Source organism: Pristiophorus japonicus, chromosome 15 (assembly GCF_044704955.1).
Source record: "Pristiophorus japonicus isolate sPriJap1 chromosome 15, sPriJap1.hap1, whole genome shotgun sequence".
NCBI lineage: Eukaryota > Metazoa > Chordata > Chondrichthyes > Pristiophoridae > Pristiophorus > Pristiophorus japonicus.
In genome coordinates, this window is record NC_091991.1 from 5,193,450 (window position 1) to 5,221,415 (window position 27,966).

At 45.7% G+C, this 27,966-nt stretch overlaps 1 protein-coding gene and 1 long non-coding RNA gene across 2 annotated transcripts; one reads left to right on the plus strand and one right to left on the minus strand.

Annotated features, from left to right (window-relative positions):
* Positions 1-659: 659 nt before the first annotated feature.
* On the plus strand, positions 660-27,886 carry LOC139280575 (glioma pathogenesis-related protein 1-like). The gene is made up of 6 exons (XM_070900090.1): positions 660-854; positions 15,816-16,061; positions 23,783-23,895; positions 23,985-24,067; positions 24,843-24,866; positions 24,971-27,886. The coding sequence occupies exons 1-6, from the start codon at positions 669-671 to the stop codon at positions 25,099-25,101; spliced, it is 783 nt and encodes a 260-aa protein (XP_070756191.1). The 5' UTR covers positions 660-668; the 3' UTR covers positions 25,102-27,886.
* LOC139280576 (uncharacterized) lies at positions 19,999-22,379 on the minus strand. Its single transcript, XR_011596719.1, has 3 exons — positions 21,370-22,379; positions 20,963-21,104; positions 19,999-20,679 (listed from the first exon to the last, which is right to left on the minus strand). It is a non-coding gene; the product is annotated as an uncharacterized lncRNA (long non-coding RNA).
* Positions 27,887-27,966: the final 80 nt, after the last annotated feature.

A 27,966-nucleotide genomic window follows, 5' to 3' on the forward strand; every position in this document is an offset into this window, starting at 1 on the left:
TTCTGGGTTATGACTAAGGGTCATGACCTGAAACGTTAACCCTGTTTCTCTCTCCACAGATGCTGCCTGACCTGCTGAGTATTTCCAGCATTTTCTGTTTTTATTTCAGATTTCCAGCATCCGCAGTATTTTGCTTGTGTGAACTAGATGGGCTTTGGTCTCTTTCCCAAAGAGAACAGATGAGATAACGTTTTGGACGTGGCTCTTTCGTCAAAACTGTTTTCACACATGGGTAATTGTTTTCCAGCAGGTTTCTTCTCGATCTGTGAGCTTTTTGCTGAAGCTGTTTTTCCAACTTTTGCTAGCTTTCCAGTTTGGCAGATATATATATATATATATATTTTTTAGGGTTAGGGTTATAACCAGTGGGAGTATTCCCCAGCTTGGCACCTCCAGCTCATTTGGAGTGAGTGAAGGTGCTTTAGCACAGGTAGTCCTATAAACATCTAGATATTGGTTCTTGGTTGTACGCACAGTGGAAGATTAAGCAATTATTAACACCAGTTACCTGTTTTTTTTTCATCTGAAAATTAGAAGGAAGTGCCCCGCCAGCATTTCATTTTGTACGTGGCTATCTTGCAATTAGTTTTCGCAACTGAACCTGCACCATATTTGGGCGTGAAATCGGTAACTTCCTGTTTGAAAGTGCGGAAGTTTAACTTCTGAACATGGGTGTCCGAATGGGGAGACGGCTGTGCGCCAGTGTTTCACTTAACGTGTGTTTTTATTTGGCTATTTTTGGTGTCGAGGCAGCAATTGACATTGATAATAAAGATTTTATCAAGGAATGCATCCAGCGCCACAATTTCTATCGTTCGCAAGTCAATCCTCCCGCCAGCAACATGCTGTATATGGTATGGAGAAATCGCCCGGTTATTCTTCAATTGTTTTTGCAACGCTATGACTTTTTCCACAGCAGTTGAAATGATTGCTAAGTACAGAGACAGAGTAGAGGCGTGGTTTTTTTTTTAGTGAATGAAGTCTTTTCTCGTTTTGCTGTGCGGTGGAGTATAATTGTAATGCGTTAGCAGAGTAATTTTGTTGTTCGGTTGGCATCACATGCGCGTCATTTACCTTCACTCTCTGTGTAAGATTCAACGCCGCAGGCTGGGTGTTCCGCTCATTGACTATTAATCCGATTTACACCAGGGTAATAGTGCTCCCGGATCGGAATCTTGTAATTTTTAACTTTATAGTTCCTGTAAATTTTGTGGCTATTCTTATATAAATGCAAAGCCTTTTCCCCCATCTACAAGGCACATCGAAACATAGAAAATAGGTGCAGGAGTAGGCCATTCGGCCCTTCGAGCCTGCACCACCATTCAATATGATCATGGCTGATCATTCACCTCAGTACCCCTTTCCTGCTTTCTCTATATACCCCTTGATCCCTTTAGTGGCAAGGGCCACATCTAACTCCCTTTTGAGTATATCTAACGAACTGGCCTCAACAACTCTCTGCGGTAGAGAATTCCACAGGTTCACAATTCTCTGAGTGAAGAAGTTTCTCCTCATCTCGATCCTAAATGGCTTACCCCTTATCCTTAGTCTGTGACCCCGGTTCTGGACTTCCCCAACATCAAGAACATTCTTCCTGCATCTAACCTGTACAATCCTGTCAGAATTTTATATGTTTCCATGAGATCCACTCTCATTCGATTAAATTCCAGTGAATATAGAAACATTAGAAAAAAGGTGCAGGAGTAGGCCATTCGGCCCTTCGAGCCTGCACGACCATTCAATAAGATCATGGCTGATCATTCTCTCAGTACCCCTTTCCTGCTTTCTCTCCATACCCCTTGATCCCTTTAGCCGTAAGGGCCATATCAAACTCCCTCTTGAATATATCCAATATAAGCCTAGTCGATCCAGTCTTTCTTCATATGTCAGTCCTGCCATCCTGGGAATCAGTCTGGTGAACCTTCGCTGCACTCCCTCAATAGCAAGAATGTCCTTCCTCAGATTAGGAGACCAAAACTGCACACAATACTCAAGGTGTGGTCTCACCAAGGCCCTGTACAACTGTAGTAAGACCTCCCTGCTCCTATACTCAAATCCTCTCGCTATGAACGCCAGCATGCCATTTGCCTTCTTCACCGCCTGCTGTACCTGCATTGCTAAGTACAGAGACAGAGTAGAGGCGTGGTTTTTATTAGTGAATGAAGTCTTTTCTCATTTTGCTGTGCGGTGGAGTATAATTGTAATGCGTTAGCAGAGTAATTTTGTTGTTCGGTATTGGCGCAACAGAACGATTTCACATGGCCGTCATTTACCTTCACTCTCTGTGTAAGATTCAACGCCGCAGGCTGGGTGTTCCGCTCATTGACTATTAATCCGATTTACACCAGGGTAATAGTGCTCCCGGATCAGAATCTTCAATGACTGATGTACCATGACACCGAGGTCTCATTGCATCTCCCCTTTTGCTAATCTGTCACCATTCAGATAATCTGCCTTCCTGTTTTTGCCACCAAAGTGGATAACTTCACACTTATCCACATTATACTGCATCTGCAATTGCATTTGCCCACTCACCTAACCTGTCCAAGTCACCCTGCAGCCTCCTAGCATTCTCCTCGCAGCTCGCACTGACACCCAGCTTAGTGTCATCTGCAAACTTGGAGATATTACATTCAATTCCTTCGTCTAAATCATAATGTATAAGGTAAATAGCTGGGATCCCAGCACTGAACCCTGCGACACCCCACCAGTCACTGCCTGTCATTCTGAAAAGGACCCGTTTATTCCCACTCTTTGCTTCCTGTCTACCAACCAGTTCTCTATCCACGTCAATACATTACCCCCAATACCATGTGCCTTAATTTTGCACACTAATCTCTTGTGTGGGACCTTGTCAAAAGCCTTTTGAAACTCCAAATACATCACATCCATTGGTTCTCCCTTATCCACTCTACTAGTTACATCCTCAAAAAACTCTAGAAGATTTGTCGAGCATGATTTCCCTTTCATAAATCCATGCTGATTTGGACCGATACTGTCACTGCTTTCCAAATGCGCTGCTATTACATCTTTAATATTTGATTCCAGCATTTTCCGATGTCAGGCTAACCGGTCTATAATTCCCTGTTTTGTCTCTCCCTCCTTTTTTAAAAAGTGGGGTTACATTAGCTACCCTCCAATCCATAGGAACTGAACCAGAGTCCATGGAATGTTGGAAAATGACCACCAATGCATCTACTATTTCTAGGGCCACTTCCTTAAGTACTCTGGGATGCAGACTATCAGGCCCTGGGGATTTATCGGCCTTCAGTCCCTTCAATTTCTCTAACACCATTTCCTGACTAATAAGGATTTCCCTCAGTTCCCCCTTCTCGCTAGACTCTCGGTCCCCTAGTATTTTTGGGAGGTTATTCGTGTCTTCCTTAGTGAAGACAGAACCAAATTATTTGTTCAATTGGTCTGCCATTTCCTTGTTCCCCATTATGTATTTACCTGAATCCGACTGCAAGGGACCTACGTTTGTCTTTACTAATCTTTTTCTCTTCACATATTTCTAGAAGCTTTTGCAGCCAGTTTTTATGTTCCCTGCAAGCTTACTCTCGTACTCTATTTTCCCTCTCCCAATTAAACCCTTAGTCCTTCTCTGTTGAATTCTAAATTTCTCCCAGTCCTCAGGTTTGCTGCTTTTTCTGGCCAATTTCCTTGGATTTAACACTTTCCCTAATATGCCTCTTCCTTGGATTTAACACTTTCTCTAATTTCCCTTATTAACCACGGTTGAGCCACCTTCCCTTTTTTATTCTTTACGCCACACAGGGATGTACAATTGTTGTAGTTCGTCCATGTGATATTTAAATGTCTGCCATTGCCTATCCACCGTCAACCCTTTTAAGTATCATTCTCCAGTCTATCCTAGCCAATTCACGTTTCATACCGTCGAAGTTTCCTTTCTAAGTTCAGGACTCTTGTCTCTGAATTAACTGTGTCACTCTCTATCTTAATGAAGAATTCTACCATATTATGGCCACTCTTTCCCAAGCACGACCAGATTGCTAATTAATCCTCTCTTGTTAAACAATACCCAGTCTAGGATGGCCAGCTCTCTAGTTGGTTCTTCAACCTATTTGTCTAGAAAACCATCCCTTATACACTCCAGGAAATCCTCCTCCACAGAATTGCTTCCAGTTTGGTTAGTCCAATCAATATGCAAATTAAAGTCACCCATGATAACTGCTGTACCCTTATTGCACGCGTCCCTAATTTTCTGTTTGATGTCATCCCCAACCCCTCTACTGCTGTTTGGTGGTCTGTACACAACTCCCACTAACGTTTTTTGCCCTTTGGTATTTCACAGCTCTACCTATATAGATTCCACATCATCCATGCTAATGTCCTTCCTTACTATTGCGTTAATCTCCTCTTTAACCAGTCACGCTACTCCACCTCCTTTTCCTTCCTGTGTGTCCTTCCTGAATATTGAATACCCCTGGGTGTTGAGTTCCCATCCTTGGTTACTTTGGAGCCGTGTCTCCATAATCCCAATTACATCATTGCGCAGATAAGCTGTTATTGGATGTCAGTAACAAGTCAGGAGTGTGATGGAGTATTCTCCACTTGCCTGGATGAGTGCAGCTCCAACAACACTCGAGAAGCTTGACACCATCCAGGACAAAGCAGCCTGCTTGATTTGACACCCCATCCACCACCTTCAACATTCACTCCCTCCACCACCACCATCATAGGCAGTCCCTCGGAAATGAAGAAGACTTGCTTCCACGCAAAAAATGAGTTTTTAGGTGGCTGTTTCTCTTATTGGACTGTTCACAGTCCCTGTCACAGGTGGGACAGACAGTCGTTGAGGGAAAGGGTATGAGGGACTGGTTTGCCGCACGCTCTTTCCGCTGCCTGCGCTTGATTTCTGCATGCTCTCGGCGATGAGACTTGAGGTGCTCCACGCCCTCCCGGATGCACTTCCTCCACTTCGGGCGGTCTTTGGCCAGGGATTCCCAGATGTCGGTGGGGACGTTGCACTTTATCAGGGAGGCTTTGAGGGTGTCCTTGAAACATTTCCTCTGCCCACCTTTGGTTCGTTTGCCGTGAAGGAGTTCCGAGTAGAGTGCTTGCTTTGGGAGTCTCGTATCAGGCATGCGAAAAATGCTCCCAGGAGCATGGCAGCGAGGAAGATTGAGAATAGGGTAAAAACCAACTGCAAAAGTTTCTACAAGTACGTAAAAAGAAAAATATTAGTGAAGACAAATGTAGGTCCTTCACAGACAGAAACGGGAGAATTTGTAATGGGGAACAAGGAAATGGCAGAACAATTAAATAAATACTTCGGTTCTGTCTTCACGGAAGAGGACACAAATAACGTCCAAGAAATGCAAAGGAACCAAGGGTCTAGTGAGCAAGAAGAATTAAAAGAAATGATTATTAGTAAGAAAATATTGCTGGGGAAACTATTGGGACTGAAGGCAGATAAATCCCCCAGGGCCTGATGATCTGCATCCCAGAGTACTAAAAGAGGTAGCCACGGAAATAGTAAATGCATTGGTTGTCATCTTCCAAAATTCTATAGATTATGGAACAGTTCCTGCAGATTGGAGGGTGGCAAATGTAACCCCACTATTTTAAAAAAGGAGGCAGAGAGAAAACGGGGAACTACAGACCGGTTAGCCTGACACCAGTAGTAGGGTAAATGCTGGAGTCTATTATAAAGGATGTGATAATGGCACACTTGGATAATATCAATGGGATTTAACAAAGTCAACATGGATTTATGAAAGGAAAATCATGTTTGACAAACCTGCTGGAGTTTTTTGAGAATGCAATTGATAGAATAGATAAGGGAGAACCAGTGGATGTAGTGTATTTGGATTTTTAGAGGCCTTTGATAAAGTCCCACATAAGAGGTTAGTGTGCAAAATTAAAGCACATAGGATTGGGGGTAATGTATTGGCATGAATTGAAAATTGGTAAACTGACAGGAAACCGAGAGTAGGAATAAATGGGTCTTTTTCGGGGTGACAATCAGTGCTTGGGCCCCAGCTATTCACAATATATATAAATGATTTGCATGAGGAAACCAAATGTAATATTTCCAAGTTTGCAGACAACACAAAATTAGGTGGGGCTGTGAGGAGGATGCTAAGATGCTGCAAGGCAATTTAGAAAGGTTGAGTGTGTAAGGGGAGCTTGGGGTGTGGGTTCGAATCCACACACCCCTGAGGTTCTGTACGTGCGATTTATGAGGATGGGTGAGTAACGAGGTACCAGACATAGTGGGTAAGAGTGCAAAATGGCCAATGTTGTTTATTTAGAATAGTAAACACAAAGATAGAGGGCATAGGAAGAGGTCGTAAATAGCAGTAATGGCACAATCTCACTCAACAACACAAAAATCTCGCAACAGGGAAGGGGAAGGGGAAGGTAAGAGGTTGAAACATTCCACCCACACACAACCCCACCTCCCACTTCCACCCTTCTTACCAATTCCTATCCTAAATTGAGTCTGTGAGGGGGTTTGGGGTATACTCTCAATCCTATCAGCTCCGGGGTTCTGGGGGCACTTATTTCAGCTCGGGGTCCCTCTGGGGTGGGTTTTACGTTATTGGTCGGTTCGGTTTTCCTCCTCGCTGTTGCGTCGGTTTCTTCTATTTGCCTCTCGGTTGGCTCCGAAGCAAAAAGCTGCTGGAGTTAAGCGCACCTTCCCCATAGCGAGGGCCCTGTGAAAAGCTGAGTCAACTCCCCTTTAACTCAACTCAACCACAACGAAAACTGACTCCCACCTTCTTAACTCAACTCTACAACTCAATGCAAAAGCTGACTCCAACCTCTGTGTGTTTTTGCAGCCTTTTCTTATAGTCCGTTCATCTTCGTGCCAAAACTGCATGCCATTCTCTTGGGTCTTCCTTGAATTAAAAAAAGGTGTGAATAGCAGTTCGATGTGTATCGATCTGTCTGGAATGGGAGATTAGCCACACCTCCTGAATCATGTCGCTCGCGGATGGGGTGAATGAAGATGATTGTTCATTATCTCGACAGAGGTGCCACTCTGTCTGGGCTGGCCAAAATGATTGCCTTTGTTTAATTATTCAAACTGATACCCATTGTGTTATCCTGTGTATTACTGGGGAGATTGTGCCTGGACATGTTGCCTCTTCTGTGAGGGTTTTACACGAAAAGCTGGAGAAATGTCCTTTTAAAATATAAAGTTGCCCTGTATCCATTTTCCTGGAAGAACCGAATGTACACTCTTTCCCCCCCCCCCCCCCTTCTTTACGGTAGCTGGCCCATCCCCCGTCCAGTTCCGTGCCCCTGCAACACTGTCTGTTACTGTACAGGGTGGCCAGAGTCCCATTATCCTCCGCGGTTTACAGGCTGTTGGCTGCAGTTGGTCATTTTAAACATGGCATCATCCCATTCTCCCTGCCACATGTCTCCGTGGTTGGTTTTGCAAAACCTTACAAGTGAGTGGGCAAATACATGGCAGATGCCGTATAACGTGGATAAATGTGAAGTTATCCACTTTGGTTGGAAAAACATAAGGTCAAAGTATTATTTAAATGGTAATGGCTTGGGAAGTGTCGATGTACAGAGGGACCTTGTACACCAGTCATTGAAAGCAAACATGCCGGTGCAGCAAGCAGTTAGGGGCAAATGGTATGTTGGCCTTCATTGCAAGAGGATTTGTATACAGGAGCAAGGATGTCTTACTACAGTTATACAGGGCCTTGGTGAGACCGCACCTGGAGTATTGTGTGCAGTTTTGGTCTCCTTACCTAAAAGGATATACTTGCCATAGAGGAGTGCAGCGAAGGTTCACCAGATTCCTGGGATGGCAGGACTGTCGAATGAGAAGAGATTGGGTCGACTAGGCCTGTATTCACTAGAGTTTAGAAGAATGAGAGGGGATCTCATTGAAACGTATAAAATTCTGACTGGGTAAGACAGACTGGATGCGGGGAGCATGTTTTCACCTGGCTGGGAAGTCTAGAACAAGGGGTCACAGTCTCAGGATACGGGATAGGGAAATTTAGGACTGAGATGAGAGACATTTTTTTACTCGGAGGGTGGTGAACCTCTACCACAGAAGGCTGTGGAGGCCAAGTCACTGAATATATTTAAGAGGGAGATATAGATTTCTAGAAACAAAAGACATCAAGGGGTATGTGGAAAAAGTGGGAATATGGTGTTGAGATAAAGGATCAGCCATGATCATATTGAATGATGGTGTAGACTCGAAGGACCGAATGGCCTACTACTGCTCCTATTTTCTATGTTGGGGCGATGACACAGCCCTGTTTGACCCTGGTCTGGACGTGGATTGGGTCTGTAATGGATCCGTTGGTAAGGATCATGGCCTGCATGTCGTCGTGGAGCAGGCGGAGGATGGTGACGAACTTTTGGGGGCATCCGAAACGGAGGAGGACGCTCCATAGACCCTCGCGGTTGACAGTGTCAAATGCTTTTGTAAGATTGAAGAAGGCCGTGTATAAGGGCTGGTGCTGCTCCCTGCATTTTTCCTGCAGTTGTTGTGCTGCAAAGATCATGTCCGTTGTGCCCCGTAGGGGACGAAATCCGCACTGTGACTCTGGGAGGAACTCCTCTGCCACAGGGAGAAGATGGTTGAGGAGGACTCTAGCGATTCCTCTGTAGTTGCCACGGTTGGACTTGTCCCCTTTTTTAAAGATGGTCACGATCACTGCATCTGTGAGATCTGCCAGCATGCTCTCCTCCCTGGATGAGAGAGATGAGGTCATGTATTCACGCCAACAGTGCCTCTCCGCCATACTTCAGTGCCTCAGCAGGGATTCCATCCGCTCCCGTAGCCTTGTTGTTCTTGAGCTGTCTTATGGCTTTTTCTACCTTGTGCAGTGGTAGGGTTTTACTGAGGTGGTGGCGGGTCGCATGCTGCGGGATGGAGTCGAGAACGCTTGCGTCAAAGGCAGAGGCAAAGGATTGAGGAGATTGAAGTGCTCCGAATGCCTCGGTGTCTTTGATGAGTGTTTCCCTGTTCTTGGCCAGCAGTGGGGTGGGGCCTTGTGTGTTTGGACAGTAGGTGGCCTTGACTGCGATGAAGAATCCTCGTACATCATGGCTGTCGGCCAGCTGCTGTATCTCCTGTGCTTTTTCCATCCACCACCTGTGCATTCGATCCCGGGTTTTTGTTAGACGTCAGCCTTAAGCCGTCTACAATGCTGCCTTGCTGCTCCAGAGTTGGGTTGTTGTTTAAGGCTCAGAAATGCCCAGCTCTTGCGATCTAGTAGCTCTTGGATCTCCTGGTCATTCTCATCAAACCAGTCTGCCTCCACAAGGACTGTGCTGTGGTCACTGCTACCAATACTGTCATGGACAGATGCATCTGTAACAGGTAGGTTGGTGAAGACGAGGTCAAATAGGTTTTTCCCTCGTGTTGGTGTTCTCACCACCTGCTGCAGGCCCAGTCTGGCCGCTATGTCCTTTCGGGGCTCGGTCAATCGTGATGCTAATGAGCCACACATGGTGATGGACATTGAAGTATGTCACCCAGAGTACATTCTGTGCTCTTACTACCCTCGGTGCTTCTTCCAAGAGATGTTCAACATGGAGGAATACTGATTTGTTAGCTGAGGGAGGCGGTAGCAGAAGGTTTCTTTGCCCATGTTTGACCTGAAGCCATGAGACTTCATGGGATTTCCAATGCATTCTGCACGAAGAAATGCATGCTGACACCACCCAACAGCCTGGCTCTAATTTTGAGTTATGCCCCTTGTTCTGGACTCTCCCACCAGAGGAAATAGTTTCTCTCTATCTACCCTATCAAATCCTTTTATCATCTTAAACACCTCAATTAGATCACCTTTTAATCTTGTATTTAAAATTCATGTTTAAATGCATTTTAACAATTTCACTGACTTGACAAAAACTCATAGTAATTGTAAATCTGATGTAACTAAATAAAACAATAGAGTGTATCAACTGAGTTGCTCTGTGTTTATCTGCACCAATTTGCTCAGTCATTTGAGACTTCCATTATTCATCCTCCTTAAATATCATCATCATAGGCAGCCCCTCGGAATCGTAGAAGACTTGCTTCCACTCTAAAAATCAGTCCTTGGGTGGCTGAACAGTCCAATACGAGAACCACAGACCGTCTCAGGTGGGACAGATTGTCTTTTGAGGGAAAGGGTGGGTGGGATTGGTTTGCCACACGCTCTTTCCGCTGCCTGCACTTGGTTTCTGCGTGCTCTCGGTGACGAGACTCGAGGTGCTCAGTGCCCTCACGGATGTACTTCCTCCACTTGGGGCGGTCTTTGGCCAGGGACTCCCAGGTGTCAGTGGGAATGTTGCACTTTATCAGGGAGGGTTTGAGGGTGTCCTTGTAATGTTTCCTCTGCCCACCTGTTCTATATGTGGACTTGTATTTACTCTGTACAGCCACCAGAGGGCTCATCCGCTGGAGTCCCAAGGGATCCCATAATCCCTTGGGAGCACAGGTATTTAAGGAGGCTTCACAGGAGAGGCACTCTGGAGACCTGCAATAAAAGACTACGGTCACACTTTACTTTGAGCTCAGTGTTCAGTCTGACTCTTTCTCCATACACAACAACTGGCGACGAGATAAAGATAGCGAACCCAAAATGCAGAGAATAGTGGGCATCCTGGAAAAATTTTCTGAGGGAGATGATTGGGAAATATTTGTGGAGTGACTCGACCAATACTTTGTGGCCAATGAGTTAGCTGGGGAAGAGAGCGCTGCCAAACGAAGGGCGACTCTCCTCATCGTCTGTGGGGCATCAACGTATGGCCTCATGAAGAATCTGCTCACTCCAGCGAAACCCAAGGAGGAATTGTACGATAATTTGTGCACACTGGTCCGAGAGCATTTGAACCCAAAGGAAAGCGTTCTGATGGCGAGGTACTGGTTCTACACCTACAAAAGGTCTGAAGGCCAGGAAGTGGCGAGTTATGTCGTCGAGCTAAGATGCCTTGCAGAACATTGCAAATTTGAAGGACATTTTGAGCACATGCTCAGAGACTTTTTCGTACTTGGCATTGGCCATGAAATCATACTTCGCAAACTTTTGATTGTAGAGACCTCAACCTTGAGTAAGGCCATAGCGATAGTCCAGGCATTCATTGCCACCAGTGACAATATGAAGCAAATCTCTCAGCACACAAGTGCTGCTGCAAGTACTGTGAACAAAGTGATGTTGTTTTCGAATTGTTACGTACCTGCAGTTGCACATCCGCAGATGACTGAGTCCACCATGAAGGGTGATGAATGCAAGGCCATTAACACCTTATTGGCGCTGCGGTCATCGTTTCCATTCATGCCGATTCAAAGAGTACGTTTGCAAGGGCGGTGGAACAATGGGAGAACTCCGAGTGTGCAGGCGAGCTGCTAAACCTGCAAACCACAATATTGCAGAGGAGGACAGATCCACGGAGGATCACGACGAACCTGAGCCTTAGATAGAGGAGGCAGAGGTACATGGGGAGCACACATTCACCACGAACTGTCCCCTGATAATGCTGAATGTTGAACTAAATGGACTCCCGGTGTCAATGGAGCTGGGCGCGAGCCAGTCCATCATGGGCAAAAAGATTTTCGAAAGGTTGTGGTGCAACTAGGCCTCAAGGCCAGTCTTAACTCCAGTTCGCGCAAAACTAAGAACTTACACAAAAGAACTGGTTCCTGTAATCGGCAGTGCAACCGTAAAGGTCTCCTACGATGGACTGGTGCACAAGCTACCACTCTGGGTGGTACCGGGTGATGGTCCCATGCTGCTCAGCAGGAGCTGGCTGGGAAAGATACGTTGGAACTGGGACGACATCCGAGCGCTATCGCCCCCTGACGACACTTTGTGTGCCCAGGTCTTAAACAAATTTCCTTCGCTTTTCGAGCCAGGCATTGGGAAATCCCAAGGAGCAAAAGTGCAGATTCACCTAATTCCAGGGGGGCGATCCATCCATCACAAGGCGAGAGCAGTACCGTACATGATGAGAGAAAGGGTAGAGATTGAGCTAGACTGGCTGCAAAGAGAGGGCATAATTTCACCGATCGAGTTCAGCGAGTGGGCCAGTCCTATTGTCCCAGTCCTCAGGGGAGATGGCACCATCAGAATCTGTGCTGATTACAAAGTAACTATCAATCGTTTCTCCTTGCAGGACCAATACCCACTACCAAAGGCCGACGACCTCTTTGCATCGCTGGCGGGAGGAAAGACGTTCACGAAGCTGGATCTGACTTCAGCCTACATGACGCGGGAACTGGAGGAATCATCAAAGACTCTCACCTGCATCAACACGCCCAAGTGCCTTTTTATTTATAACAGATGCCCGCTTGGAATCCGATCAGCGGCGGCGATATTCTAGAGAAACATGGAAAGTATACTGAAGTCGGTCCCGCACACCATGGTCTTTCATCTTGGTCACAGTTCGGAACACAGTCGAGCACCTGCAGAACCTGGAGGAGGTTCTTAGTCGACTCAACCGCTTGGGGCTCAAGTAAAAACACTCAAAGTGCATTTTCCTGGCGCCTGAAGTGGAGTTCTTGGGAAGGAGGATTGCGGCGGACGGCATCAGAACCACCAACACGCAGACGGAGGCAATCGAGAACGCACCGAGGCCACAGAACATGACGGAACTGCGGTCGTTCCTGGGACTCATAAACTACTTTGGTAACTTCTTACCGGGTCTCAGCACACTGCTAGGACCACCAGATGTCTTATTACAAAAAGGGGGCGAATGGATTTGGGACAAAAGCCAAGAAAATGCCTTAATAAAAGCGAGAAAATTGTTATGCTCAAACAAATTGCTTGTGTTGTATGATCCATGTAAGCGTTTGGTACTAGCACGTGATGCGTTGTTATATGGTGTCGGGTGTGTATTGCAACAAGCTAATGATTTCAGGAAACTGCAACCGATTGCTTATGGATCCAGGAGTCTGTCTAAGGCTGAAAGAGCCCACAGCATAATTGAAAAAGAAGCGTTAGCGTATGTCTATGGAGTAAAGAAAATGCATCAGTACCTGTTTGGGCTAAAATTCGAATTGGAAACTGACCATAAGCCACTTATATCCCTGTTTTCCGAGAGTAAAGGGATAAATACCAACGCATCGGCCCGCAATCAGAGATGGGCACTCACGTTGTCCGCATACAATTACGCCATCCGCCACAGGCCAGGCACAGAAAACTGCGCCGATGCTCTCAGTAGGCTGCCATTGCCCATCACGGGAGTGGAAATGGCGCAGCCCGCAGATCTAGCCATGGTTATGGAAACATTTGAGCATGAGCAATCACCTGTTCCTGCCCGGCAGATCAAAACCTGGACAAGCCAGGACCCCTTATTATCTCTCGTCAAAAGCTGTGTGCTTCACGGCTTCAAAAGCTGGTCCAGTGTCCAGTGGAAATGCAGGAAGGGATAAAGCGGTTCCAGTGGCGTAAAGATAAAATGTCTATACAGGCAGACTGCCTTCAGTGGGGCAATTGAGAGTGGTCCCCAAGAAGGGCAGAAATACCTTCATCAATGACCTCCACAGTACCCACCCAGGTATCGTAATGATGAAAGCGATAACCAGATCCCACGTGTGATGGCTTGGTATCGATGCGGACTTAAGAGTCCTGCATTCACAGATGCAATACATGCTCGCAGTTAAGAAATGTACCCAGGGAGGCGCCGCTAAGTTTATGGTCTTGGCCCTCCAAACCTTGGTCTAGGGTACACGTCGAGTATGCAGGCCCGTTCTTGAGTAAAATGTTCCTCGTGGTTGTAGACGCGTACTCCAAGTGGATTGAATGTGAGATAGTGTCGGCTAGCACGTCCGCTGCCACTGCTGAAAGCCTGCGGGCCATGTTTGCCACACACGGCTTACCCGATTTCCTGGTGAGCCACAATGGGCCATGTTTTACTAGTGCTGAGTTCAAAGAATTCATGACCTGTAACGGGATCAAACATGTCACATCTGCCCCGTTTGAACCAGTGTCCAATGGTCAGGCAGAGAGAGCAGTGCAAGCCATCAAGCAAGGTTTGTAGAGGGTAACTGAAGGCCTATCCCAAGTCCTGCTTAGCTACCGCACGAGACCCCACTCTCACTGGGATCCCACCTGCTGAACTGCTCATGAAAAGAGCACTTAAGACAAGGTTCTCATTAGTTCACCCTGATTTACATGAACAGGTAGAGAGCAGGTGGCTTCAACAAAGTGCATACCGTGATAGCGCAAATGTGTCACGTGAGATTGAAATCGTTGATCCTGGTTTTGTATTACATTATGGACAAGGTCCCAAGTGGCTTCCCGGCACTGCCGTGGCTCAAGAGGCGAGCAGGGTGTTTCGGGTCAAACTTTCAAATGGACTCATTCACTGGAAACACTTGGACCAAATCAAACACAGATTCATGGACTATCCTGAGCAACCCACCTTGGACCCTACCTTTTATGATCCCCCAACATATACACCAGTGGCAACCGGCACCACGGTTGACCATGAAGCAGAACCCATCATCCACATCAGCCCTGCAGGGCCCAACACACCAGGCAGCCCAGCGAGGGCCCAACAAATGATTCAACAACACCAGCTTTCACACCGAGACGATCAACCAGGGCAAGAAGGGCCCCAGATCGACTCACATTGTAAATAGTTACACTACTGACTTTGGAAGGGGGGGGGGAAGTGTTATATATGTGGACTTGGACTTGTATTTATTCTGTACAGCCACCAAAGGGCTCATCCCCTGTAGTCCCAAGGGATCTCATAATCCCTTGGGAGCATAGGTATTTAAGGAGGCTTCACAGGTTGGAGAGGCATTCTGGATACCTGCAATAAAAGACTACGGTCATACTTTACTTTGAGCTCACAGTGTTCAGTCTGACTCTTTCTCCATACACCACCTTTGGCTCGTTTGCCGTGAAGGAGTTCCAAGTAGAGCACTTGCTTTGGGAGTCTCGTGTCTGGCATGCGAACAATGTGGCCTGCCCAGCGGAGCTGATCTAAGTGTGGTCAGTGCTTCGATGCTGGGGATGTTGGCCTGATCGAGGACGCTAACATTGGTGCGTCTGTCCTCCCAGGGGATTTGCGGGATCTTGCGGAGATATCATTGGTGGTATTTCTCCAACAACTTGAGGTGTCTCTACTGTACATGGTCCATGTCGCTGAGCCATACAGGAGTGCGGGTATTACTACAGCCCTATAGACCATGAGCTTGGTAGCAGATTGGAGGGCCTAGTCTTCAAACACTCTTTTCCTCAGGCGGCCGAAGGCTGCACTGGAGGCGGTGTTGAATCTCGACATCAATGTCTGCTCATGGTAAGAGGCTCCCGAGATATGGGAAATGGCCAGGGCTGTGCCGTGGATCTTGATGACTGGGGGGCAGTGCTGTGCGGCGGGGACAGGCTGGTGGAGGACCCTTGTCTTACAGATATTTAGTGTAAGGCCCATGCTTTCGTATGCCTCAGTAAATACTTGACTATGACTTGGAATTCAGCCTCTGTGTGCGCAGGCGCAGATGTCGTCTGCGTACCGTAGGTCGACGACAGGGCTTGGGATGGTCTTGGACCTGGCCTGGAGACGACGAAAGTTGAACAGGTTCCCACTGGTTCTGTAGTTTAGTTCCACTCCAGCGGGGAGTTTGTTGAGTGTGAGGTGGAGCATGCCAGCGAGGAAGACTGAGAAGAGGGTTGGGGCGATAATAGGAGTGATGAAACTCTGCGCACTTAAATCATTTACATTGTTAATTTAAATGTTAATATTATCGAAATCAATGTAATGGGAGAACAGGAGCAACTTTGAACAAATACCAATAAAGTGCTTGTACAGTTTTTGAAATCTGGGCCACATTTCGCTAATGTAAGTGATGGTTTTCTTTTTAATTCTAGTCCTGGGATCGGATTCTTGCTAAAGCAGCCCTGGAATGGAGCAAGAACTGTGTTTTCAAACACAATACCGACCTGAAAGTGCACGGAAAACTTCATCCAGTATTCACCTCTGTTGGAGAAAACATCTATGTCACATCTGGTTCCACTTTAAATGTCAGTCGTGCAATAACAAACTGGTATAACGAAGTTATTCACTATGATTATGCTTCACAAAGGTGCACAAAAGTATGTGGACATTACACCCAGGTAATCTATTTGTACAAATAATTTAATTGATCAAAATAACAGCATTATCCTACAACTGTTTGCAGTTTCTTAGCAATAAATAATTTAGCCATATGACCTGCAGTTCTTTCAAAATTCAGTTGCATAAACCATGTATAAGCTGTATGCCAATGGTGCCTCCAACACCATTCACTGAAGTGTTAGTTGCGCAGACTGCTTTTCCCTCCACTAGTGAAGAAATGGTGATTGGAGTTGCTGACATTTCTACTTTTGTTTGGTCTGACCAAAGGAGAGATACCAAATGTTGGGAGGAATTAGGCACAAGGTTGAATATAGACAGTAGAAAATTTAGCAACTTTTGTATTCAGTGTAAAAAGTCTGTTTTTGAAATAGCTGCTTTTGTAATTAACAAAGCAATCTATCCTCTTTCTTCGCACTCTCCTTTACAGTTCTGCATCCCCAGAAATGAACGTAATGTGTTTTCCAGCTAAATTATAAGTCGCAAGAACATCAGGCTTATTCAATTAGATCATGACCGATCAGTACCTCAACTCCATTTATGTGCCATTACTCCACATTCCTTGATGCCCTTACCTAACCAAACTATCTCGGTCTTAGAAATTTCAATTGACACCCCCACCCCCCGAGCATATACAGCCTTTTGGGGAACAAGTTCCAGATTTCCACTACCATTTGTGTGAAAAGGTGCTTCCTAATTTTACTCCTTTATGGCTTAGCTGCATAACTTGTATTTCTAGAGCACCTTTAGCGTAATAAACAGCCCCAAGGCGCTTCGCAGGAATGTTATCAAAACTCTCCACAAAACTTGACACTGAGCCATATAAGGAGAAGTTAGGGCAGGTGACCAAAAGCTTGGTCTAAGAGGTAGGTTTTAACGAGCATCTTAAAGGAGGAGAGAGAAGCAGAGAGGTGGAGAAATTTAGGGAGGTAATTCCAGAGATTAGGACCTAGGCACAACTGCAAATGGTGGAGCATTTTAAAAATTGGGGATGTTCAAAAGGCCAGAATAGACAGAATGTAGAGATTTTGGGGGGATTATAGGGTTGAAGGAGATTAGAGATCAGAGGCGAGATCATGGAACGATTTGAAAACCTGGATGAGAATTTTAAAATTGATGCTTTGCTTAACTGGGAGCCAATGTAGGTCAACAAGCTGAGGGGAGATGGGTGAGTGGGACTTGGTGCGAGTTAGCACACAGGCAGCAGAGTTTCAGATGACCTCAAGTTTATACAGAGTAGAACTAGGGAGGCCTGCCAGGAGTGCATTGGAATAATCAAGTCTAGTGATAAAGGCATGGATGAGGGTTTCTGTAGCAGATAAGCTGAGACAGGCGATTATTATGAAGGTGGAAATGGGCAGTTTTAGTGATGGAGCGGATCTGAGGTAAGCAGCTCAATTTATGATCAAATATGACACCAAAGTTGCAAAGAGACTTCGTCAGCCTTACATAGATGCTAGGGAGAGATAGAATCAGTGGAAAGGGGATGGAGTTTGTGGCGTGAACCAAAGACAATGGTTTTGGTCTTCCCAATATTTAATTGGGAGGAAATTTCTACTCCTCTAGTGCTGGATGTCGGACAAGCAGTCTGATAGTATAGAGACGGTAGAGTGTTCGAGAGAGTTGGAGCAAAGGTAGAGCTGGATATCATCAGCGTACATGTAAAAACTCACCTTGTGTTGCCGGATGATGTCAGTGAGAGACAGCATGTAGATGAGAAATAGGAGGGGGCCAAGGATAAATCCTTGGGGACACCAGAGCTGACGGTGCAGGATCGGGAAGAGAAGCCATTGCAGGTGATTCTATGGTTACGGCTGGAAAGATGGGAATGAAACCAGGCGAGTGCAGTGCCATTCAGCTGGATGACAGTGTAGCCGTGTTGGAGCAGAACTTTGTGGTCAACTGTAGGCAGATCCAGAAGGACGAGAAGAGATGGATTACCTTTGTCGCAGTCAATTTGTGACCTTGGTAAGGGCAGTTTCAGTACTATGGCAGGGGCAGAAGGCTAATTGGAGGGATTCAAACAAGGCATTCTGGAAATGATGAGCATGGATTTGGGAGACGACAACACGTTCAAGAATTTTGGAGAGGAAAGGGAGGTTGAAGATAGGGCAATAGCTCACAACCGGTCTAGGGCAAGTAAATGTGACTAGGACTACTTACTACTAGAACTATTTACTCATGCAGATGGTGAACATCGACATGGTCTGGTTGGGCCAAATGGCCCATTTCCATGTTTTAACTTTTTTCTATGTATTTGAAAATATTAGAAGCAAGTATTTCTATGCTATTTTGGACATGCTGCTCTTGTCATTAAGCTCAGAATTACGTTCTCTTACACTTGCACTCTAAATTAATGTATAACACATGACTCATTCTGGGCTCACTAATTGGTTTTTTTAACCAATTTTGTAGTGGCATACCAGTCTATACACATTCAAGAGATACATTTAAGAGGCAGGGCAGGTATAATTCAAAATACAGAGTGTGGCTTTCAGATCTGCACTTCAGTTTTTTTTTGTCTATGCTTTTTAACATGTTGCAGAAAGTAAAACTAATCAATATGTTGAGTTTAGGGCCTGTTAGTGGATTTCTTGCCATAGTTGCAGTTGCAACATAAGGTTGTTAGTCTTTCAACAGTAACTTCCGTGTGATTCAGGCCTGAGTGGTTCTAAACAACAAGCTTTAATATATTGACTAAACAGTATTGTTCTTGTACAACTGTTCTACAGTATTACATGAAATGATAAGCAATTAATACTACATGTTTTCCCCGCGTAGTTCAAAGTGATTAAGCTCAACTGGGTTATACTACTTCTGATTGTCCCGAGAGCTTTAACAACCACTGACCATATAATTGTACCCAATATGCTGAGGTTTAATTACATATGTAGTGGCCTTGTTGCTGACCATGGGCTAGAACCTCCACCTTTTTTGCATGCTTAATGCTCACTTTACCGCTGAAATGACGTATAATCCCCATATATCGCCTATTTTGGCACAAAATAGAACTGACGGGCATTTTTAGAAAACTTATCGCCGAGCGTTACTTTCCCCATGTGCTTAACGGCGGGAAAAAATATTACCGCCCGCTCACTTTTTTGGGGCGGAATCATCAGAATGGGCGAAATCAACGCCCATAATATTGCCCAGCGTTACTTTTCCGCACAGAATTAATGCCGAAATTCAATAATACCCCTCAACCACTTTTTTTTTGTGGTAAAGGGCACATTTGGTGAAACTTGGCGAAACTAACGACCAGGAGATCGCCCACCGTCACTTTCCCCACCTCGCGCGCACATCGCCCACAATATCGCTCGCCCAAAAAAACGCACAAAAGTGGTGTGGCTGGCATTTTTTAAATCCCACTCTTATGAGGAGCTGAAATCTGAACGATTTGCCTGAAAGAGCATTGATGCGAGTGACAACGCTGACACACTGCTATGTGTGTGTAGCTCAGACATCAATGGTGCCCATCACCTTGGTGCCAGTTAAAGTTTACATTGCTAAGTTATATTTAACCCTTTCATGTTAAGGAATCAACAGTGTGTAATGGTGCAGCTATCTGAGACAATGCGCAACAAGGTTATGTTCAATAACAAAAATGTTATACCAACATTGGTCTGAAATCATAAGTATCACAGGCTATAACACTAACCCCTGCCCACACCCCACTTTTTCCACCACTGACATCAATCACATGTTCAATATGTCCAGCAACACAGAATACAAAGGCAAAGCAGGAGCGTGGTCCCCAGCCCCCATACATTGCAACAAATTGCATACACCCAGATGGAGATATAACACAGCCATCACCTGCGGACATGCACCTCACTTTCCTTCCCCCCCCCCCCCTCCTTCCCCCTTCGTCTCCCCACCTCTATCCCTTCCCCTCCTCGCTCCACGTTGCCTGGCCGAGGAGCTCCTCAGGCGGTGCTTCATTGGGGGGGGATGAAGGCAGATGCGGTCGTTGCGGGGGTTGCCGAGGGGGCAATATTCTCTGATACAGAAGCAGGATCTTGGTCCTTGCTCTCATCTGTCATTCGCAGTGGTGATGCGGAACCTAGGGGTGGAGTGCTGCGCTCAGGGACCACTGGGAGGCCTGTGGCAGCAGTGTTCCTGGTTATCTCATCCAGGGCCTCCGCCATCCGCGGAATGTACTCGGTCATGGTGGCCAGCTGTTGGGATATGCCCCCCCAATGCTTCAATGAGCTGGTCACCAATGTCTACAGTCCTCCTGGACAACTGTGCCATCTCTCCGCTGTCATGTGGTGCTCGTGGAACAGACCTGCCGCGTCCACGGGACCTCCGCGGGGTTGGTGCCATCCTGGGGACAAATGGGGTGCCCTGTGGCGAGGTGCTTGGGGCCGGCACCTCCAGAGTGGAGGCGGGAATGACCGGAGGACCACTAGATGGCCTTGGGGGTGGAATGGCTTCTGGAGCGTGGCGATGCAGGTTCCTTGAAATCTGCGCTCTCGTCTGTGGGGAATAGACCCAGCGGATTGACGGGCGAGAATCGGAGCTCCTCAGCACCAGTTGTTGGATCGTCCGTCGACTCCTGCCCCGTGCCCCCATCTTCTGGCCTCTGTGGTCTTGTCTTGGGACACGCTGTTGGCTGAGCTGAAAAACACAAATGAGGTTATTGGAGAAGGGGGTGCTAGGGTCACAAGGTGAGTCCAGCGCTACACACAGCATATGCACGACACAAGCACCACCGCGCTCAAAATCATCGCAGACATCACACTTCATGACCATCAACACATTTGCAGTCCAATGATTTTCATTGGGCCATCATTATTTCTATGACCATTTTAGAAATCATCTATCATATATGATTGTTCGGATATGAGTGGGTGTGGCATCTATTGACTTTACATCACGCAATGGTGTAAGCTTTACTCACATGGCATCACTTCAGGGTCTGCAGATGCGTCCGTGGCTGTCCGGGGGTGTGAGCACTCGCTCCTCCATGTCAATGATGTCGCTGGGGACTGGTGGCCCCCAGCCGTTTGCCTCTGCATGGACCTCATCGTCGATAACTTCTTCTGTAAAAGGTTACAGGATGACATGGCATGAGATCATTGCTAGATACTGTCCCAGACATTAATGCAACACATAACTGACAGATGTAATCATCATTATTATGAAAATTATCATTCTTTACTTAAAGACGTACACCGTGACCTCAGGCTTTGAGTAAAACATTCCCGGTAAAAGTGAAAGACCTCACATCTGCTGATAGTCACTCATGACTGTTACAAATTCAATTATATAAATACATAAGTACTTGTAAATCAATGTAACACTTACTCTTGCAGATCCCACAAGGTCGTTCCATCGTTTGCGGCATTGGTTGCCCTTACGCACCTCGTTGGTCGTCTCGTTGGGCTTCCCACGCCCTCCCTGTGTCAAATCACCCCAGCGTTAACTCGACTTCCTGCAGGAGGGAGGCATTTGCCTCATCCGAGAACCTCCTGGCTTTTTTGCGCCCTCCAATGTGCTCCTCTCCCACCTCACTGGTCTCCACAGCGTGCTGTGATGCCTCCTCTCTCCATTATAGGCCAAATTCAGGCAAATATGTGGCTGGTAACAGCTACTTTTTGTTTGCCTACTTGCTGTGAAGCTCTAAAGTCGCCCTCCTTCCTCCCAAAGCAGCCACACCACACCCAGACATGCCTTCAGTCCCTCTGAGTTCCCCCTCTCTGTCTCCTCTTCTGCACATGTCATGATGACCCTTGACCTCCAGAATCGCGGGGATCGAGCGTTGCCATGCCGATGCTATGGACGGCTAAACTTTATGGCAGAAGGTCAAAAAAATTTAATGCTACCGCCTATTTCATATTGCTCACGGTAAGGCCCATTTTCAAAAGTGGAGACTAGGTGCTTTGAGAATGGGCGAGAAGCCGGCGATCTGAAAACCCTTCTTTTTTTTTTTAAGCCCTCGCTGGATTACCACAAAAGTGGAGGTTTTAGCCCCATATCTTGTTAATTATCTGTTATCTGTAAGTGTCTGGTTATTTGCATCTTGTTCCCAAACCAAATCTTTTATCTGTAAGCTCAACTAATATGTCGCAAAGACATTTTAACTCGCTGTCCACTGGCAGGGTCTGATGGCGAGATGGTCAACTAGTAGTGGTCAATTTTCTAATGGGGCCCAAGTTGGAGATTTGTATTTGCAATGAAGCTGAGGTATGTATCAATATCACAACATCTGCATATATCCAACCAAACTCTCATTTAATAATTTTTTTTCCTAAATCATATTCATGTCTACATACAAATACTTTGATTTCAAATGGAACAGCAGTGGAATTAATGTTTTAAAAGAAATCAAAAGAACGAATATCTTAACAGCTACTGACTATAACTCTTAACATTTTCTTTAAAGATAGCCAACTGCCAACATCATTGGCTTCACAACTAACTGTTCCATTTGAATGATGAGGGGCACTGAACATTGAGAAATGTGGTATCAGTTGTGTAATGGCTGGCCTGTAAAGTTATACTGGTGGAGATGTAAAGGAAATGTAACTAGCCTCACTTGTAGGAGATGCATATACAAAACAAGATTAGTTTCCTTGGGCAAATAAATAATCAGGACGGACAATTTGCTATTAAATATTATTTGGAAATATAGGGCCCGAAATTGATGAAGGCCTCTGCCCGCCCAAAGGACTGCTGATGGTTGCCGAGGTACCTGACGGTACTTTCGACGGGATTTTCATCGGAGAGGTCCCTTGAAGGTCGGCCTGCGGCAAATGAACGACTTACGCTGCCAATCTAGGCGGCAGCTGGTGGGAGCTCTCATTCTCGGCGACAAAGGCGTTTGCCGCCCAAGTGTTGCCGAGGATAGAGTCGAAGAGCTGAAAAGCAAAAGCATTAAAAAAAAAATCTGAAGACTTTCAGGGGACCCCATCCAGGCAAGTCCCTGTAAAGAAGAAAATTACAAAAAGTGTACTAACCTTTTTTTCACCATCTTCTTACCTACCATCGGGGACAGACCGGCCTCCAGCCAGCGGTCCACCCCTGTTCTCCTGCCCGCATCAATATCTCAGCTCGCCGGGCGGGAGGTCAGTTGCGCGACTCGGCCATCTGCTGACGTCGGTGGGCGCTTCCTGGCAGCTCTCTCCTCCCACCCGCTCCAGGCCATGTCGAAAGTGGCACTGGGCGGATGTTGCAGAGGAATGTCAGTGGCAGTAAGTTCTTCAATTTCGGACCCATAAAGACAATAATTTTAATTCCTAGGCCTCATTTAAATCTTGCTTGCCGACTGTCTGGAAGCGGTGGAAAATTGCACAGCCTTGTGGCTGCCCGCCGACACCAAGTAGTGGAGGCCATCTCACGGGGATCTTGCGTTCCTTCGCTGGCCTTTAATTTTTTTTTTTAAATGTACCTGTTTGTGCCTCTTTCAGTCCTAGCTCTTCTCCCGCCAGGTGAAGACAGCGGGAAAAGTTAGAGACTTACCAGCTCTGGGCACCTGTTAGAATTGCAGTCGGGGCCTGACATGCTTATTTAAAGGCTTTGGGTGAGGGTCCTTGCCACACGCTTAGTAGAGCAGGTTAAAATTTGGAACTAGCGAATTCCTTGTGGCTCTCCAGCAGGTAAATAACCTGGGTGATTTTAACATGGTAAGGTTGAAATTGCCTTTGTTAATTTGGCATATTTTGTTTGAAAGCAGACTATCACAATTCATGCTTTTTTTTCTCTCTTTTTCCATTTCAAGCTTGTCTGGGCATCAAGTTACAAAGTTGGCTGTGCAGTTCATTCCTGTCCATCAGGAATTGCTGGCTTTCACAATGGCGCTTCAGCCATTTTTGTTTGTGATTATGGACCACCGTAAGTCTCTCTCTTGGTATTGGATTCTTTTTAATAGATTTTCATATTCATAATCTATTAATATTTATGTACCGTTCTTTTTCTTGCAGTGGAAATTATCCAACCCGTCCTTATTTAAAAGGAAAAGAATGTAGTGAATGCTTTAAAGATCATTGTGAAAATAAACTCTGCAGTAAGTTTGTGCCACATCATTCTCTTTGTATATTTTAGTGTGATATTTTATACTTGCATTGCTGATAAAAGTCAACTCAGTAATTCTGGCACTCAGCAAAGCTTCACTTTCACTATCAGGAAGGCAAATGGAATGTTGGCCTTTATTGCAAGGGGGATGGAGTATAAAAGCAGGGAAGTCCTGCTACAACTGTACAGGGTATTGGTGAGGCCACACCTAGAGTACTACATTCAGTTTTGGTCTCCTTACTTAAGGAAGGATATACTTGCAATGGAGACAGTTCAGAGAACTAGGTTGACTCCTGAGATGAAGGGGTTGACTTATGAAGAAAGGTTGAGTAGGTTGGGCCGATACTCATTGGAGTTTAAAAGAATGAGAGGTGATCTTATTGAAACATATAAGATACTGAGGTCGATGCAGAGAGGATGTTTCCCCTCGTGGGGGAATCTAAAACTAAGGGACATAGTCTCAGAAAAATTGAGATGAGGAGGAATGTCTTCACTGAGGGTTGTAAATCTGTGGAATTCTCTACCCCAGAGAACTGTGGAGGCTGGGTCATTAAATATATTTAAGGTGGCGATAGAAAGATTTTTGAGCAATAAGGGAGTGAAGGGTTATGGAGAGCGGGCAGGGAATTGGAGCTAAGCCCAAAATCAGATTAGCCATGATCTTATTAAATGGGGCAGGCTCGAGGGGTTAAATGGTGTTCTCCTGCTCCTAATTCTTATGTTCTTATATTATCTGTATTTACTTACATTTTTTACTGTTTTATCAGGAAATAAGACACTTGAGATGTCAGGTGAGTATGCTTTTGATATAAAATTCTAAATTTTTAGGGCAATGTTTTAAGGGAAAGTGGTCTACTTAAACCACACTTACATCCGTTTGTTTTATTTTTGGCAGGTGATTCAGATTCCTTATGTGACCATTTCTGTGTTGCTGTTCTAGTAATAAGACCATTGTCTCTTCTTCTTATTGCTACTGGTGTGTATGTTGTAAAACAAAAATATCCCAGCATGTTTGCTTATCTGTAATACACATTCTTCCATGGTTCTGCTTATTTTGGATCAGCACTCCCCAAAACATTAGGTTTTGTGCGGGGGAGAGGAGGAAATGACACTTTATCAAACAACTACTTTCTGATGTCTGGAAAAATGAATTGGTTGCATAGTTTACCAGACAATAGATAATATAGAAAATATCATCTCAAATTTCCAGAGTAAACACAAAATATATAGTTATGTATTAAAATCAGTAGCCTCAAAATTCCTGATGTCGAGGAAATATTTAGCTTAAATTAACTCAAGCGGAGGCTTTCAGAGTCGTGCTTCGAGAGAATTTTATTTAAAAAAGCGAGATATCTCGGAGAGCCTGCTTGGACCGTACCAAGGCAGAAAACTTTGCTCTACAAGCAAATTGTCCCTATCTTTATACAGAAATAGAATACAGAACTAGAAAAGGAATCTTATTCATTAGTTCCGTGAGTACAAAGATTGTCTCGGGAGGCACACACTCTATCTGTCCTTGCATAATTTCTCCCTGTTCACAGTCTGATAAGCAGAATATCAGGAGACTCCCTTTTAATACCAGATAGTCATTTAATTACATTTCTAAGTTTCAAGGCTAAAAAGTGTGGGTGTTGTTCTAGTCCTATTATTTCTTCCAATATAGCAAAAACAGAATTTAACCCTTCCCTTTTCCATAAGCCATAGATTCATAGATTCTTTCTTCCACACCTGATGAGCCAATGGCAGTGCATTGGGATGAAACAATGGCTCCAACAATGATGCCATGAGAAATCCCACAATCGGGCCAATAACAACAGCAACTTGCATTTATATAGCGCCTATAACACAATAAAACATCCCAAGGCGCTTCACAGCAGTGTTCTCAAACAAAACTTGACACTAAGCCACATAAGGAGATATTGGGACAGATGGCCAAAAGGCTAGTCAAAGAGGCAGGTTTTAAGCAGCGTCTTAAAGGTAGAGAGGTTTAGGGGGGAAATTCCAGAGCTTTAGGGCCTCGGCTGCTGAAAGCGATTAAAATTGGGGATGTGGAGGAGCGCAGACATCTCGGAAAGTTGTGGGGCTGGAGGAGGTTATAGCCATAAGGAGGGGTGAGGCTGTGGAGGGATTTGTCCGGGCAGACTATGAAGAAAGGCTGAAAAGTCCTGAGTTCAAAATCTGTCCCTTTCCCACCAGCAATTGATTTCTCTGCGACAGATTGCTGCAGGTAAACCGACATTTAAGAAGCTGCTGAACTCCACTTCTGCTGGAATTTAATCTGGGCATCCATAGTACACCACCTTCATGCAGGCATACGGTGTGTCAGGAGCAAACTGGGTGGAGATTTAGGACAGTTGGGGCTTGAAATTAGGTTGAATGTTCTTCAAGGTATTAATGTCGGGGGTGGATAAATTTGGCGCCGGGAAATGGTTTGCGTCAGCAGCCAAAAAATTCTGTGTTTTTGTCCTGACAGTGGAGTGGAGCGCACTAAGGGAAGCATATTTTGGGGCACTGGGGCGGGTGAGCAACTGAGATTTCTCTGAGGATCTCAAGCTAAAGAGCCGGCTTCGTAGTGCCCTAAGAGAGGGCTCCCCCTGCAAAAAAAAAAGGAACACAAAATATTCCCTACACATTACTCACCCTAAATAAAGGTAAATTGCAAATAAATGAAAAATAAAATCAATCAGACTTACCTCATGCAGTCATTCCTTCCCCATGCGCTCCGAGGACAGTTCTGCACGCCAGCTTTCTCTGGCGGTCTCACTAGGGGGGGGCGCTACAGGTGCAGCACAAAACAGATTTTAATTGCGAGTCGATACCGGGGGGCCTTGTACACCGGCTCTACGCTCCCGGGCGATACTCCTCAACACTGCCAAGTACCGCACACTGAAATTGTCGAGTGGCGCTGATCCCTTTAGCGCCCCCGTTACTAACCCTCGCGAGGGGTGCTATCAGACTGAATTTCGCCAATCCCACCTCTCCCAACGACATGACCACAGAAGGGTGGAATGTGAGAAGTGCCCACTCCCACTCCCTGTGGAATTTTGGATTGAGCAGAAAGCATCTTGCTACAAATTCCTCCCCACTGCCCCCGCCCTGGACCATCTTGCATGGTCTGCATTTCACGACTGCAAATCTGAGAAATGTTGAAGCTTTAATTTTCTTTTAGGGTGGGAGGGGAGAAATAGCTCCGCCTACATTAGGATACTATGTATTGGAGCAAGTAGCATCATCAACTCACAGATCTCACACCGTTATAGATCATATAAAGCAATCCATACCTCCACCAGATCTTATCGAAACGGGTAAGATTATGAGGGGGCTTGATAGGGTGGATGCAGAGAGGATGTTTCCAATGTTCGGGGAGACTAGAACTAGAGGGCATAATCTTAGAATAAGGGGCCGCCTATTTAAAACTGAGATGAGGAGGAATTTCTTCTCTGAGGGTTGTAAATCTGTGGAATTCGCTGCCTCAGAGAGCTGTGGAAGCTGGGACATTGAATAAATTTAAGACAGAGATAGACAGTTTCTTAATCGATGAGGGGTTATGGGGAGCGGGCAGATAAGTGGACCCGAGTCCATAAGAACATAAGAATTAGGAACAGGAGTAGGCCATCTAGCCCCTCGAGCCTGCTCCGCCATTCAACAAGATCATGGCTGATCTGGCCGTGGACTTAGCGCACTTACCCGCCCGCTCCCCGTAACCCTTAATTCCCTTATTGGTTAAAAATCTATCTATCTGTGATTTGAATATATTCAATGGGCTAGCCTCAACTGCTTCCTTGGGCAGAGAATTCCACAGATTTACAACCCTCTGGGAGAAGAAATTCCTTCTCAACTCGGTTTTAAATTGGCTCCCCCATATTTTGAGGCTGTGCCCCCTAGTTCTAG

What these genes read in the sequence shown, in the direction of transcription:
- LOC139280575 (XM_070900090.1), top strand. Translation starts at nt 669, where the DNA reads ATGGGTGTCCGAATGGGGAGACGGCTGTGCGCCAGTGTTTCACTTAAC. An exon ending in TATGTGGACATTACACCCAG is followed by an intron (nt 16,062 to 23,782) that starts GTAATCTATTTG and finishes TTCCATTTCAAG; the next exon opens with CTTGTCTGGGCATCAAGTTA. An exon ending in TTGTGAAAATAAACTCTGCA is followed by an intron (nt 24,068 to 24,842) that starts GTAAGTTTGTGC and finishes CTGTTTTATCAG; the next exon opens with GAAATAAGACACTTGAGATG.